The sequence below is a fragment of the Aulonocara sp. 'chitande type north' Nkhata Bay genome, linkage group LG6 (genome assembly GCF_057382095.1).
Source record: "Aulonocara sp. 'chitande type north' Nkhata Bay isolate Kocher_YH1m ecotype deep benthic linkage group LG6, A_spYH_male_GT1.1, whole genome shotgun sequence".
Lineage (NCBI taxonomy): Eukaryota > Metazoa > Chordata > Actinopteri > Cichliformes > Cichlidae > Aulonocara > Aulonocara sp. 'chitande type north' Nkhata Bay.
In genome coordinates, this window is record NC_141349.1 from 22,450,806 (window position 1) to 22,466,303 (window position 15,498).

At 39.7% G+C, this 15,498-nt stretch overlaps 1 protein-coding gene across 1 annotated transcript; it reads left to right on the forward strand.

The window, feature by feature from the left end:
- Positions 1 to 1,802: 1,802 nt before the first annotated feature.
- Positions 1,803 to 14,615, forward strand: LOC147327772 (uncharacterized protein C4orf54 homolog). Its single transcript, XM_086295671.1, has 2 exons — positions 1,803 to 6,158; positions 10,459 to 14,615. The coding sequence occupies exon 1, from the start codon at positions 1,845 to 1,847 to the stop codon at positions 6,129 to 6,131; it is 4,287 nt and encodes a 1,428-aa protein (XP_086151797.1). The 5' UTR covers positions 1,803 to 1,844; the 3' UTR covers positions 6,132 to 6,158; positions 10,459 to 14,615.
- Positions 14,616 to 15,498: the final 883 nt, after the last annotated feature.

Genomic DNA, 15,498 nt, shown 5'->3' on the forward strand with positions numbered 1-15,498 from the left:
GTTGGGTCAATCATATGTGATATGTCTCTCTGGATGACATTCATTACAGGTGTTTAGTAATCATTAGTGAAATTATGGGTTATTTTCATTTTTTATTTCTCGTTCTTTTGCGCTAATGAATTGTGACCCTTAATCCATTCATCTATCAGGCGAATGCGTCAACAACAGCAATGGGAGAAGATCTCAGTTTACCTATATGCTACTTGAACTCTAGACCGCTGATGTTATTTTACTAATATCACCAGTTGAGGTGAAGCTATACTACTTTATATACAATTATATTTTACTCCAGGTGTTCCCAAACTGTAAAGCATAGTCCATGGAATCCCAAAATGCATTTTAGTACACCCCTTAAATAAATATGCTAAAGTTGTTTTCACCGCTGCCCTACACCACATTAGTGGCACTGAGAGCAGAAGTGGGATTTGAGGGTGACAAAAGCTTTATGCCAGTGGCCTCTGTCCTTGATATTGCTTTCAGTGTGCCCTCCATATGCAGCAACTGTCGGCCCACCCCCTCCTAGCTGCATACCACCAAACTGGGGCCGAGTCCAGAAACAACACTTGTGTCTTCAACACTTAGACAGACTTCTCATAACTATATTATTATTATTATTATTATTGTTATTATTATTATTATTATTATTATTATTATTATTATTATTATTATTATTATGCAAGACATGAGGATTCTGTATTGTCTCTGCTAGCAAATAATCATCATGAAAATATTCCTTCATGCAGTTTACCCAAACTTTTTGCCAAGCCCCAAATGGCTCAGGGTGTGATGTGGAATGAGCTCAACACGTGTAAAAAAAAATGTCATTCTCCACCAGCTGATGGTGAGTGTTTCTCTCCATCATGTTCACAGCTGTTTCGGTGAGTGGGTTAAGCACTGAGCACATTCATGTGTCCACAAATGTTAAAAGTGCCAATACGTTACATCTGGTATTCATGCTACAGCAACTTTTGTTTTCCTTTCTCTAGATTATTTGCTTTTTATTTCAACGCACTTACATTTTCATGCACGAACATGGATATGTTTTTTTATGGTTTGACAAACGTTTTCTTAGTTTTTATATCTTCTTTTAGCTTTTGATGGGGCAGCCTTCTTGCTTCAATTCTTTATGTTTGACCATACTTTGAATATCTTGCTATGGTCTTATATTTATGCACAATTAGAAAACAAAGTGTAACTGTTGTTGGAAAGAAAATAATACTAATGTTGAAAATGATTTGTTGAAAATGTGCCACTTTCCCATTAAAAAAAATACTACTTTCCAAATCTTCCACTTTAAAAATATTTTATGGTTTCAGGACAGATAAGTAAATAATTAAAATAAAATGGAAATGTACAATTAATATTGTTGTTGTTGTTGTTGTTGTTGTTGTTGTGGTTGTTGTTGTTGTTGTTAATAAATTAAATTAAAAAAATACACCTATCTTTTTTTTATTTAGTAAATTGTAAAGAATATTGAGCAATGCTTGTATTGTTTATGTAAGTGAAACTAATAATGGACTCTGGAGGAGCTGTTCTTGGAGAAAAGGTGCTGAAAATGAACTTTTTGGATGTTGATTTCAGAAGACCGATCTGTTGCTACAAAAATAAAGTAGCTGCTTGAGCCTGAGAGTAACCATTAGAGAAACCATCGTGGGACTTTCCTCTCTCTCTCTTTCCTACTCCCCTTCTCTCTCGCTCTCTCTCTCTCTCTCGCTCTCTCTCTCTCTCTCTCTCTCTCTCTCTCGGCTCTCTGTCCCCCTCCGTCCCTCCAGCCTGCAGAGTTTTCCGTCCTGTGTCAGGATAACATCGTAAACGAGGACCACCTGACGGTAAGACCGGACTAAATGGAAGCAGCGGAGAAAACTCTCATTTACCAAGATGACACCGGACTTCACAGGAAGCTGCTCACAGATGACAAGGATAAGGACAAGACCGGCGGTAAGGACCACGCCACCGAGACGAACAGCGACGAGTCCAATTATGTGGATCTGGACGTAAAACCTGACTGTCCCAAAACGGTTAAAGTGACTTTTACAGGTGTAGGGAACCAGCTGTCTGTTATCAAATGCGACAGTTCAAATAAGGGGGAGCAGGAACGAAAGAGTAAAATCATTTCGAGCAAGGACAAGCAGGACACCGTCCCCGGGCTCGGATCGGATGAGCCCCAGTCGGAAACTCTGACCAAACTTCCCAACACTGATCAGGACTCCGAGAATGAGAATCAGCGCCAGGTCGAGCTCGACCCGAGTGACTGCAGCGACAATGTGTGCAGTGAAAGTGATGAGCTCCGGTACACGGACATGTATCTGAACAGCAAGACGGAGTCCGATGACGGCGCCAGCGCCTTGCTGTCCGACCACTGCGGCTCCGACACCGTGGAGGACGAGTCCCACTATATCACCACGCACGAAATCCAGCTAACCGAGCTCGACCACGACGTAGATTACGATTTAGGCCGCGGGACCTGTTGGGAGTTTGAAGACGACAACCTGGTCTATTCCTTTGTGGATTACGCCTCTTTTGAAAGCGATGATACTCAGGAGGGCACTCTGATACTAGAGGGCAGGGGCCAGGCGAAAGTGCAGTCAAATCTCGGTGGAACAGTTGTCAGCACTGAGCAGGAGGAGAGCGATCTTTGTGATTCGGACAAATGCGCCAGCTCGGACGAAAGCGTGTGTAAAAATCCAAGTGAAGACCTTAGTGAGGGGAAAATCCACCTGTCGATAAAAACCTCCTCTAGAGCAGTTAACGACCCAGTTAATGCATTTGACAACAACTTCTCTGAGTACAAGAAACACTGTGGAGACAAGAGCAATTTCTCTTTTGTGAGCCCTGGCGCCAGCGCGGGGCCCCTGTGCGACAGAGCCCCATATTTCATCCCTGCTCCGGGCCGTCAGCACCTTGCAACCAAACTGAGACGGAAAGATATTAATGAGTATTCCAGCGGAGCGTCCAGCTCGATCAGTGAGCTGGACGACGCTGATAAAGAGGTGCGTAATTTAACCGCCAAGTCTTTTAGGAGCCTGGCATGTCCGTACTTCGATGCTATTAATCTTAGCACCTCTAGTGAATCTTCTGTCTCGGAATACGGCCTCAATAAGTGGTCGGCTTATGTAGACTGGAATTATGGAAACATAACGCGAGGCGGAGAGCGCAGCGTAATTGCGCACAAGACTTCCAGGGCAACGCTGGAAATGAATAAGAACGTGGAAAGTAAGAAGCATGGTAAGTCTGTTACCGGCACGAAAACCCCGCAAAACAAAACATGCGCGCTAAATAAAAGAATAACTTCACAGCAAGCATCATCTTCCAGCAAAAAGATCCAAGTGAAAGATCACGTTCAGCCAGTGCAGCGCGGTGTCACGTTGAATTTCCGCTATAATGTTGAATCACATGAAACAGCTGATTCAAAATGCCCCAAAAAGGCACGACCCAATGGGGCTACCGGGGCTGTGCTGGCCAGGTCTGGGTATGAGATGCAGTATCATCACACAGATAACCTAGGAGATACTCACAAAAGGGCAATTTTTGCATCAAGTCTTTTGAAAAATGTGATTTCCAAAAAGATGCAATTTGAGCAGGAGCGCAAAATGGAGAGGGGTGAAATCTGTGACACATCCCCCTGTTTTCAGATAAAAGATCCAGAGGTGATGAGAGAAAGGAGTCCGGGACGAGGCCTACAAAGGCAAACATCAGAATCGGGCTCAGGATTCACTGTGAATTCTGCTGATGATCAGTGTCCCGAGGTTGGCAAACAGAGTTCCTGTGGTGATGGAGAGGAAACAAAAGGCAGCAAAGCACCAGATGATTCAGACAAGGGACAGGATGAACTCCAAAAGGATTCAACCATCCACAGTCAAAGTACTTCATCTAATTCATTAAAAGAAGATGATCCAGAACCTGTAAAACAGGTCGAACCTCCATCTGTAACCGGCACACAGACTGCAGCAAAGGAAGGATTAGACACCAGCAGCATGCTGTCAAAACTTCTTTTTGTTCCAAGTTGCCAGCTACACTCAAAGGAGAAGAACTTTTCAGATTTACTAAGACACACACCTGACTCTGTCACACCTGCTGCTTCACAGAAAAGTGAAAAGGAGCTGAAAGCGAGTAATAACGGAAACAAAGAAGAAAATGGGAAGGGAGGGAAGAAACCCGAGATAAAAATATGTCTGAGAAGCGTGAAAGAAAATAAAGGCTGCACGCTGAATATTGCCAATCTCCTAACCCCTAAAATAAGTTACAATGTCAACACGTTCAGGACAGCAGATGATACCAGAGTCCCCATTTTGTCAGCAGCCGACAGGGTTCCAAATTTCACTGTTAGAGACATAAGAGACACCAAATGCAAGCTTCAAACACCAATATATCACGTAAGGGATGTACGCAAGTTGGTAAAAAGCTCATATCGCTTTGTTTCCTTGAATAATAGTGGCAGTAAATGTTCCACAGCAGCTGATAAACCTGAGGAAAAGGCAAAAACAGAGCATGTTAAACATTTATTACCGTCTCCTATTGTAATCAAATGCAACTCTGTTAAAACAAATGTCAAGTCAGAGAAAACTGCAGCACAGAAACAAGCAGTGACATCTGAAAATCCCCAGAGTGAAAGTGGACCTTCTGCTTCTGTGGCTAACAGGGCACCACCAGTCATAACCAAGCAGGGGTGCCCTGACCAATCAGACATTCAAACGACTCAACTGGTGAAACAGAGGCAGGAGAAGTTTGCAGGTGAGACGGTGGAAAGGAGAAATGAGGCGGCAGCTCCAAAACAAGATGCAGTGGAGAAAATAAAAGCTGCTGTCAAAACGATGGAGCAGCTTTATTTTTTTGACAAAAATGAGTGGAAGCGCAAGAGTCAGGCTCCACGCCCCATCACAGGCAGCCATGTGCTGTCGCTTATTGCCAGGGAAGAGCAGGGAGCAGAGGTGCCCGAGGCGGCAAGCACCGACAGCACTCCTCAGTCAGAAATGGGGAGGCCGCACGAAGACAAAAGAGCCCTCAACGTCATTCATGTTCCATATGACAGTGATGCTTTTAAAACACAACAAAGCAAAACATTTACTAACAAAAGCGTCCTCCATTTTGGCAGCAAGGCTTGCGTCAGTGTTAACTCAGACAGCAGCTCTGCATTTCCACTGCCACCAACTGTGAAAAGCTCCACAACTCCAGCGGCTCCACTGTCTGTGAAAATAGAGGAGCCAAGACATTGCCAGGTGGAGAATGGAAAGGTCAAAATCAGCCCCACTAATCCTTCGGTTACACAGGGCTGCTCGGACTCTGAGAACTATTTAACCATACCAGGGATGGCCTACACAAATGAAATCAAACTTTCAAACCCAGAACACGATTCGAAGGAGGGCAATTCAAATAACAGTAAAGTCAATGCAGCTGACCTCAAGGCACCTGAGCAGAAAACTTCTCCGTTAATCATGGAGTACCCAGGCACGAGCATCTACCATCACTCAACAGCAGCAACAGGGCCTCAGAAACAGCAGCAGGTGCTCTGTTTCTCTCCCTACCTCCCAAATGTGTCGCCTACACCTTCTACTGGAGAGCCAGCGCAACAAACCCAGCGCAAGATGCTTGTGGACCCCACAACTGGACATTATTACTTGGTGGACACTCCCATTAAAGCGACCTCTAAGAGACTGTTTGACCCTGAAACAGGTCAGTACGTGGATGTACCCATGCCTCATTCACCTGCGGCACCTGTAACCCCGGTGCCTCTTTCTGTGTCTCCCCTGGCACTTAACCCAGGAGGATATGCCCCCACCTACATGATCTACCCAGGCTTCATCTCCTCACCCGCTATAGCAGCCCAGACGGTATTGCCACAGTCCCCATGTTATTCTGAAGATGCAGGTGGAGAAAATATCAAAAAGAATATTAGTCCTCAGCCAGAAAGTAAGACAGCAGGCACAGAGAGTACATATTACAGCGCAACAGGAGAAACTTCCCAGGCGCAGCTGCAGTTACCTGTGAGTTTGGGACTTCTGACCACCAGGGGAAGTGGCAGGAGCTCAGAGAGAAAGCCAGTTATCAGCATCACAACGCAGCAAGGTCCAAGAATCATTGCCCCTCCCTCCTTCGATGGCACAACGATGAGCTTCGTAGTGGAGCATCGGTGACCAAGAGAACGTCTCGTCATAAGTGATGTAAGTTTTTCACCTGCTCATTCAGACTGGCAACTTGTATGACTCAGTATTTACCTGATTTCACCTCACTCCAACCGCTCTTAAATTTTGAATCTATTCTGTTGGAAGCAGATAAAAGACATTAATTTTTTTGTAAATCTTGCTCAGAATCTTAATATCAATATGACTGCTCAAAATCTCCTGTGTGTGATGTCATGATGTATATTTGCAGTCAATTTCTGATTAGACACAAAGGATGGAAGGAATAATAGTGCATTTAAACAAATAGCATTTAAAAACAGAAAACACACACACACAAACAAAAAGCAAATTTTTTTCCCCAATCTGAAATTTTAGTTTGTTTGTTTTTTAAATAGAGATAAAAAGCAAAAACACTGGGATTTGAAATTTCTGTAGAACAATATTTTTTTTCTGACATATGGAAAAATAATTGCTCAGCACACTCAGCACATAAATCTAGCTTTTCAGGCAAATTCTCATTAAGATTTGTCCTGATCATGATCTATAATATTTTTTGATATACATGCATTGCTCATCTATAGCGCTTTTTGATGTACAAAGCCCCACCTTGGATTTGGGCAGGGGTAAAAGACTGCAAAAGTTGTACAAAGGCTAAAATAAAATTACCTCCAAATTAAATTGCCTAATTAGTAAGAGGGTTTTAATCATCTAAAGTGTTGACAGGACACAGTTAAACAACAGATATTCTTGATGGTATTGGTGGTGTCAGAGGTTGGGTGAGGAGTTGGCTTTGGCACCTATAAAGGCCCAATTAATGCTAACTGATACATACAGATCTTCAAGCAACATATGCTGTCATATGGATAGTCTTTTTTTTTTTAGGAAGGCTTTGTTCATTTCATTAATAATTGTAAACCAGGCTGTGCACATATTTAGAAACTAATTGAGGAGATGGAATTTTGTAACAAGCAAGATTGGGGAAAGGTTTGGCTTTCAAAACTGCAGAAATTGCTTTCAGCACTTTTTAAGCATCTGTTAAAAGAAGATACCATAGAAGACAGTGAGAGATATGCCCTGAACCAACATTTCAGAAGCATGTTGCTGGCATCATATTCAAAATAAGCACTATTTAAAACAAACTTTTCGGTTTTAATATATGATAAGGTGCCTCTGCACTTATTTCAAACTAATAAAGATATCATTGTGAACCAATTTGTTCTGGTTATAATTGGCTATATCTGCAGCGCTTAACCTAATTACACCACCACCAAATAATATAAGGTTTATGCAACAGCTACATTAAATAGAGGGTTAGGGTAATCACCAAGATCTTTCTTAGGTTACTGTAGTGGTTAATCTGCCAGCATATTTAAGGTCTTTATATAAAATGATAACTTTAATGCTCAAATCTAAATATTGTTGTTTAATTACGACTTTTCAAAGGTGCTGTTTTACAGAAAAGCTGAAAAAATACACATTAAAAAGCACATTACTATTTTTTTTTTATTCAGGCAGCAAAAGAAAGAGAATTCCAGTGTGCTCGAATCTGGATATAAAAACATTAATTCAGTTCAGTGAATTCAGTAATCTTTAGTCTTAAGCAAGGTTTTGACAGATAGCTAAAATATTTGTGTTTTGTTGTTTTTATTGCATGTGAATAATACATTTCTAAAGCGCTGTACGTTTTGCAAGTGCCTCTTTACAAATGTGCTAGCCAAATTCAGTACATAAAATCTCAACAGAATTTAATGCTGTTACTTTCAAGGAATCTCCTGAAGTCCGTACCAAAACTTATAGAGATTCACATTCCGAGGCTGCTCGTGTGTTACATTCAGATGACCTCACCGACTCGTGTTTTTTCATTATTTTGTGCCATAAATGTGGTCAAAGCAGCAGTCCAGCTTGGATGCTATAACAGTGACATGTTAATAGACATGCAGCAGCTTCATGACAGGTAACCCGACTCCACTGAGCTCGGCTGGACTTGCAGTGAGATTGGATTTTCAGCCATGGCCCAGAGCTTTTCTCTGCATTACACATCGTCGGGCTATTTTGATAGTGTGAGACGACTTTGTTTACATGGTTTATTCTCAGGGTTGGAAAGTGTCACAGGAAACTATTCCAGTTAGTGACACCTCACATCAAGTTATTCTTAATCCGTTATAAATGTTTTAATTACTTGTATAACTTTACAGTTTATTAGTGTGTTCGTTCCTTGCTTGTGACATTTCACAAATCCAACAAATATCTTGAGAAATAATCAGTTCACAGATTGCAAAATAATTAACTCCTAGGTGCAATATGTTTATTGTGCAGTGAAGGTGGACACAATGTAGCCAATATAATGTTAATTTAATTTAACCAAGTAATACAAGCAGTGGGTTCAGAGGGCTAAAATAATCTGATCACTAATTTTACAGAATAATTGACTGTGTAGTTTAAATGTAGAGCTTACGCAAATCAGGAAATAATTTTAAATAATTTTATATAATAAACAAAAACCTGAGTTTACAGTACTGTGGAAATAAAATTTAAACAAGAGATCTTTGTGGTGGTAAATGGTACTGCAGCACAAGTTTTATTTGCACTGGTTTTAAAGTTTTCACTCCAAAAGTTTTACAGTAATAGAATAATAAGGAGTTATATTTCACATTGTTTTGTGTCTAACTTACATTCCAACCTTACTTCTCAGGCCATTTTAAACTGCATACATTTTGACCTGTAACACCAGCTATGACTTTGTACAGTTGAATCATGGACCTAAATACTGATCTAAATTTTAGCCATTGGAACTTACTAATTACTAATGATGCTTTTGTAGCTATGAATTAAAATTGAATACATGCATTTTAATATAGTCAGAAAAAGTTAACAATAGTAAGTAAGATCAAAGTGATGTAAATCCAGGAAGCTTTTTTTTTTTAAATTTGGTTGATTGACACTTTTTAAGAAAATCCTAAAGAGCTCTACAACAGAGGTTTTGCAGTAACGTATAAACAGCTTGTCAAAAGGTTAAATCTGGCTCACTGGATGGCTTTGGAAAAAGTAAAAGCAGAAGAAGGCCAGAAAGTTTGGATTTTTAACTGCATTTTTTCATTTTTCATTTTCATTTATTTTACAGTCTTGTTATTGTCCAACAGTACCAAAGGTAAGCAGCCTAAAAGATAAACCATTAAATTACATATATTAAAAACAAATTCCAATCGATAACACAGAAATGCCTATATACTGTAACATTTTATCGGGTGTCTTTTTTGTTTGTTTGGTTTACTTTTATAGTAGGCCCACACAAACATCAAACAAACAAACAAATAAATAAAATGACACTTTTGTGTATTTTAAACATTTCTGTTTACTGGATTGGTCCTCTCAGCATCAAATTGGGGTGTGTGTGGCCCACAATGTGTTATGTTTGTGCTATGCTTGTTTTATCAGCAGATGTTTATATGAACACAGGTTGACAGGTTACCAAGGCAATGATCTGAGTTGACAAACATCAACAGCAGTTCTGCAAATGAACAATTAAGAAGGGCATAAAAAAAAAACCACCAGCAAAACAAACCAAATATAAATGCAAAATTATAAAAAGAAATCTTTTTAGTGTCATATTCTTTCTTTTCTTTTAGATATACACATATACACATTTACAACTAACCACAGTCCATTCTCAGCTAATGTGTCAGAGCAATAATACATCCCCATGAGCATGAGGGATTCATGTCAGCTGGGTGCGTGTCAGGCAGAGGCCTAGCGCAGGGTTGAGTAGTTGTGTGAAGGGAAACCAGGGCGTGTGCATGTGTGTCTGCGTACGTGTGTGTGTGTAACTCGTGTCGGTGGGGCAGAGGGACATGTGTGTGTGTGTGTGTGTGTTGGGGGGGGGGGGGGGGGGGGGGATTGCTGGGATAGTGATGCAGGAGGAAAAGGTCAGGCAATGCAAAGTATTTGTTGTGCTGATGCAGGGAGAGGACAGCTGCTCGGAGAGATCAGATGCTGTTGCAGCTCCAGCTTGGAGGCGATTCTGCGGGACTCTGATGGGGTCAACTTTTTATAGCCCCCTCCCCCTCTGCCTATTCCTAAATGGGGAGAGGGAGGTGGAGGGCACTGCTGTCCTTCTATGTAAACAAATCTAGTAGCGTGCCCTCAGCAGTGATTTGGCTGAATCTGATCAGCTGGCTAAGGTTGAGGAAATCTGAAGAGTGAATGCGTTTCAGTGGCTGGTGAAAGTAGCTCTTTCACAAACTGCACCATACAGTAACTTTTCTCCTTTATGTTTTCAACTTGTTTTCACAGCATCCATCTGACTTTAACACCCATGTTTTGTCTTCTTTATCACCTTTAGATGTTTCTGCTGAGGATTCTGCCTTCAGTCACTGTAAGTTCAGTTTTCACCTGTCACCCACCCCGTGATCTACTCCCAGGACAACCTCCACCACCATCATCTGCCCCCAGTTCTGTGTTGTTTAAACTTGCAGCAGACATTACTGTATACGCATTGCAGTGCTACATAGGGTCAACTCAACATTTTTGCCACGCTGTCCTGCTGAAGTTCTGATGTGAATAGGCTTATAATACTTTCCATTCAGCTGCTGTCAAGATCTGTTGAAATGCTGTTTGTGCCCTGCAGCATGCTTATTCAAAAGGAAAAAAGGCAAGTCTTCGCTTCCTGCTCAGTGTTATTCATTACTGGCCAAAAGCAACTGGTTTACTGATATTTTACTGTCGCCAAGTATTTTAAGCAAGACTATGTAACTTTTGAAAAAACATATTTAACCTAAAAAAGGTTTAATATGTGCAAAATAAAATTCAACTTTATTAAAGTCCGCATACCCAAGATTTGTTTTCTATAACCTCTTGTGATCATTACGCTGTACCTGACCTTACTGAGTGTGTGTGCAATTCATTAACACTACTGTGTAAGGATGTCACAGGTCCCTATGGTTTTATCAGAAAAGTAAAACAAAAAGTAAAGATGTACCTGACAAGAGCACATGTTGGTTGTCTGCTGCGGTTGATGCTTGGTCACACTTATTCTAAGCTAACAGCTAGGCATTGCGGTCTTGTTTATCCCAGTGGGCAAATGCAGTACGGTATTAGAGACAAATATGAGATTCTGGTGTATCAGCAGGTATCAAAAGAGGTGCTTTGCATTTGCTGTTTTCATCTGCACACATCAGTTGCTCGGTAGGACAGAGGATGTCTTATTCAGGTCCGGGGCATTGTAGGGCTTATTTGACTGGCAATCCTGAATGCCATGTGAATGTTGGGGACAGTGCAGGTAGCAAGTGGTGGGTCCCATTTTTATTTATTTTTGGGGTATCACATTGCTCAACTTCCTACATAAAGTTTACATCATTTTGCATTAAAGCTTCTAACATTAGATCCTTCCTGGTAGTGGATCAGGGCCATTTTAAAGAGGTCAACCATGCTCAGTGGACACTGAGCAACTTCTAGCCACAGCAAAGGCTCTGTCTTCCTGTGGACACTGGGATCCTTAGTAGCCAGGTAACATGTAGAAGATCCCAAGACCACAGTACACAGATCTTTTTTGGAATTCTGAGTGAATTAATGCTCCAAGTGAATTCATCCATGAGAGGATGGACAGAGAGGTTGATAGCAGATATTAGTACCACATCAGCAGTAATGCAGAGTGGAGTGGAAGCGCTGAAGTGAAAGCTGAGCCTGGCATCAAACTTCTCGACTTACCGGTGGATCTGCTTTCTAACCCTACCCATTAGTCATTGGAAGAATGAGGTTGTAGATGCAAGCATCTGAAACAAGTTTCATTCGCTGGGTGATGCAAAGAGAGGGTGATCTGAGACATTTGAAAGAGACGCTGCTCTTCAGACATCTGATTTCTCTGGAGGTATTCCAGACAGATCCAACTGGAAAGAGATCACAGCACAGAGTCAGAATACCCTGGAGGGATTACATAGGATGTGGCTAGGGAGAAAGACATATGGGCAACTTTGTTTAGCCTGCTGTCACCAAGATCAGCCACAGAAAATGAATGTATGGGCTCCAGTAAAATAATAAACAAGATAACATAGATACCAAGCAAGTCGATTCTGTATGACATATTATTCATTTTCACACTTAAAAGTTTAGGTATGTAATCTTATTTAACCAAGAAAAATAGCCAGATGGGTGTAATGATAATGGTATCTTTCATTCAAGTACTGCTTTCCTCCATTTGATGTTTGTGCCACAGTGGTTGCTGTTCAGTGGGAGTTGCATAGTCTTGGTTTTAAATAAAACATTTTTGCTGTACATCATATGATCCACATTTTGCACAGGGACCATTTGTCTGCACTTAATTAAAAATGAACACGACAGATTAAGACCTCACTATCTGTATATATTTTTATTCTTTTACAGTCAGTTCAGTCAAAAAAGGAAATCATTTATTGTTGGATTTAAAATAAATATATTGTAAAGAATTCCCTACCAAATATATGTTAAAGAATAATCGGCTGGCATTACTATGTGCTGTGTTACAACTCACCAACATATTTTTCACATGCACAGCAGCAGCATTTCCATGTTTTTGAGCAGTCCATGCCCATGCTTGTCCTGAAGTCTATATAACCGTCCTGTCATGACTCACGAAATGATGCTCAAACCTGCTGCACAACTGATATATTGTATGAATATATTGCATTTATATTTTTAAAGCATGCTCAGGAGAAAAGTAATACACTATGTGTGTATGCCAGATGAAACAAAGCTGGGACTGTGGTTTATTAGTTTACTTAGGTAACTAAGTAGCGCTGGGCCTAATGCGTCAGAGCCAGCTGGGACATTTAGAGGATGACTTCCTCTATTTGCTTTGGTTCAGTTTACACTTTTGTGTACTGAGATGGGGGCTGATGTGTGTCTGTGTTTGTGCCTGTGAGTTATGTGTGGCATTTGAGCATTATGTGAGTACAACGAGGAGTTATGTTACTTCGCTGCAGACGTGAGCATAGACTGGTCATGTGTTTGGTTTGAGTGATTTTGCATAGCATACGGAGAAATGCCAGTTTAAATCTAAATCACTGAGCAAATACATTCAAATATTTTTATTTGAATACTTTTTTTTCTTTTTTCTTACCTGTTTCCATTTGAATATGCAGGGGCATCATGTGTCATTGTGCTTGATTTTACTCAGTTATACAAGCATACATGTAGTAATACTGCAACATGTAGTTTGCTATTTTTATCACGTTTCCTAGTTACACGGATTAAAGGTATCTGGACATGCTGGACAGTCTATGTACCTTAATGTAAAATGCAATTTTTGCAACTTTTATTCTTATGAATTGATTTCATTATAACGGATTCATGTGCACGAGCTGCTCTTTGGAGCATGTTAATGTTGCCAAATTTAATTCATTTTGAGGTAAATGTAACTGAGATATGTAACTGTAACTAATAACACTTCCTTTAAAATTGTAGGTTTGCTATTGAATGAAATCAGTTTACTCCATTGTAAAATGAGAGCAGTGCAAATAAAGCAACTGATGCTACTGAACATTTATTTATTTAAAATTTGTACAAAATGGCAGAAATGACCTAAGAGATGAAAAAAAAAACAATTTTAAATAAATGAATGACACATTTTTTTATTTTGAAGTACAAAAACGATAACACTGCCTCCCAGTTTTGAACTTTTATGTGTTTCCCCAGGTGTCCAAGGTGATATTTTCCTAAGTCTAGATGATTTTATTTTTATCACATTAACATATCATTTTTAAACCCTGTGAAATTTAATTAAGTAATATATTACAAATTGCAGGCTCCAGTAAACCAGCTATTCTAATGTTGTTATGAATGTAAAGCATAATTTCTCCCATGCATTTTATGAACACCATGTATGATTTTTATCTGTGAATAATAATAATGTACTTAATGCACCTGTCATCAACATTGTCAGCAATGAATGGCTGTAAACACTGGTGGTAGCAGCACAATGTAGATTTGTTTAATTTTGTTAAAATCTGATTTCATTTGAAAATAACATTTTTCATGTTTTCAGGTGAACTTTGCCCAATATTGCACTGTAACGTAGAGATAATGTAATTTCTTTGAAAACTTTCTTGAAAATGTTTGTCAAATAACAAACAAATACAACACCTGCTGATTTTGAGGTTTAATGTAAGAAAGTGATTGCATCAGTGCTTGATTTTGTATTAAACAAGAGGGATACGGTGAGGTGACGGTGGTTCGAGATAAGTGCAAAGGCTGTATGAACGGTTAAAGGAAAGGGGCACATGTTTCAATGAAATGTCCTCTAATGAGATACAGCTGTGTATTACCCACAGCCTTTTCTATGCATGATGTCAACTGTGTTGCGAGGCTGGCCCAGGAACAGGAAGAGGTCAGTACGACAGCTGAGAGATACCTTGAAAAGAGAAGTGAGTGCTGTGTTTGCACTTACAACGTGGAAAGTATAAGAACATGATTAGTGACTGTTATGTAGACTGACAAGCCTACATATGTTTGCAATAAATTCTAAATGCAAGCTACTGAACATGTGTGTGTCCATTTTAATCATTTTAAGGCCTCCTTGTGTTTGAATGACATGCATTTACTGCCACTTTCAAAACAGCTGCGCTAATATCAAACATTTGTTTAACTAAATAAAATTAATGTTTATTCAATTAATCTTTGATAGGTGGTATCATCAACAAGGAAATGATGTGAATAAACAGAAGCTGTGCTTATTCATCAAGATACTCTAAAGTGAAACCCAATACATGTTTTTTTGCAAGAAGCAGCTTTATTAGTGAATAATTACTAATTCATTAATGCTTTCATCCACTACCAAAACACTGTTAGGATATCATGTTGTGTGAAATCCATGTGCCTAGTTAGACAGTCAGTGCATGTAGAAGTGAGCATAGCAATGGCAATAACTGATCTGAACATGATTAATAATAAATAAATCAAATGAAGGCTATCATGATTGGAACTTGTATTTTCCTTCTGACTGTTATTGAAAAGTAAATAAGGTAAACAGGAGCAATATATATATATATATATATATATATATATATATATATATATATATAGATATAGATATAGATATATACTTTTTGTTTTACTTTCTTTTATCTTCCCTGTGCGTTTACCATAGCTGTACACTCAGTTTCACTGACCTAATTACTGTAAAGTTTCACAACTGAGCAAAAAAAAAAAAAAGAAAAGAAAGGAAAAGAAAAGAAAAAAACGAGGGTGAAAGGCAGTCAAACAGATTTATGCTAACATAAGTACACATTTGGCATCTAGCAGCGTGCGAGGTTAGCTTTCGGGTGACACTGAAACATCACCCGGCCAGGCTTAAGTTTAACCTGACAGTTTGCTGCTGTGTTTACTTGGTTGCCATGGATGCAGGGAGACT

Excerpts from the sequence above, each read along its gene's own strand:
- LOC147327772 (XM_086295671.1), top strand. The coding sequence starts at position 1,845 with ATGGAAGCAGCGGAGAAAACTCTCATTTACCAAGATGACACCGGACTT.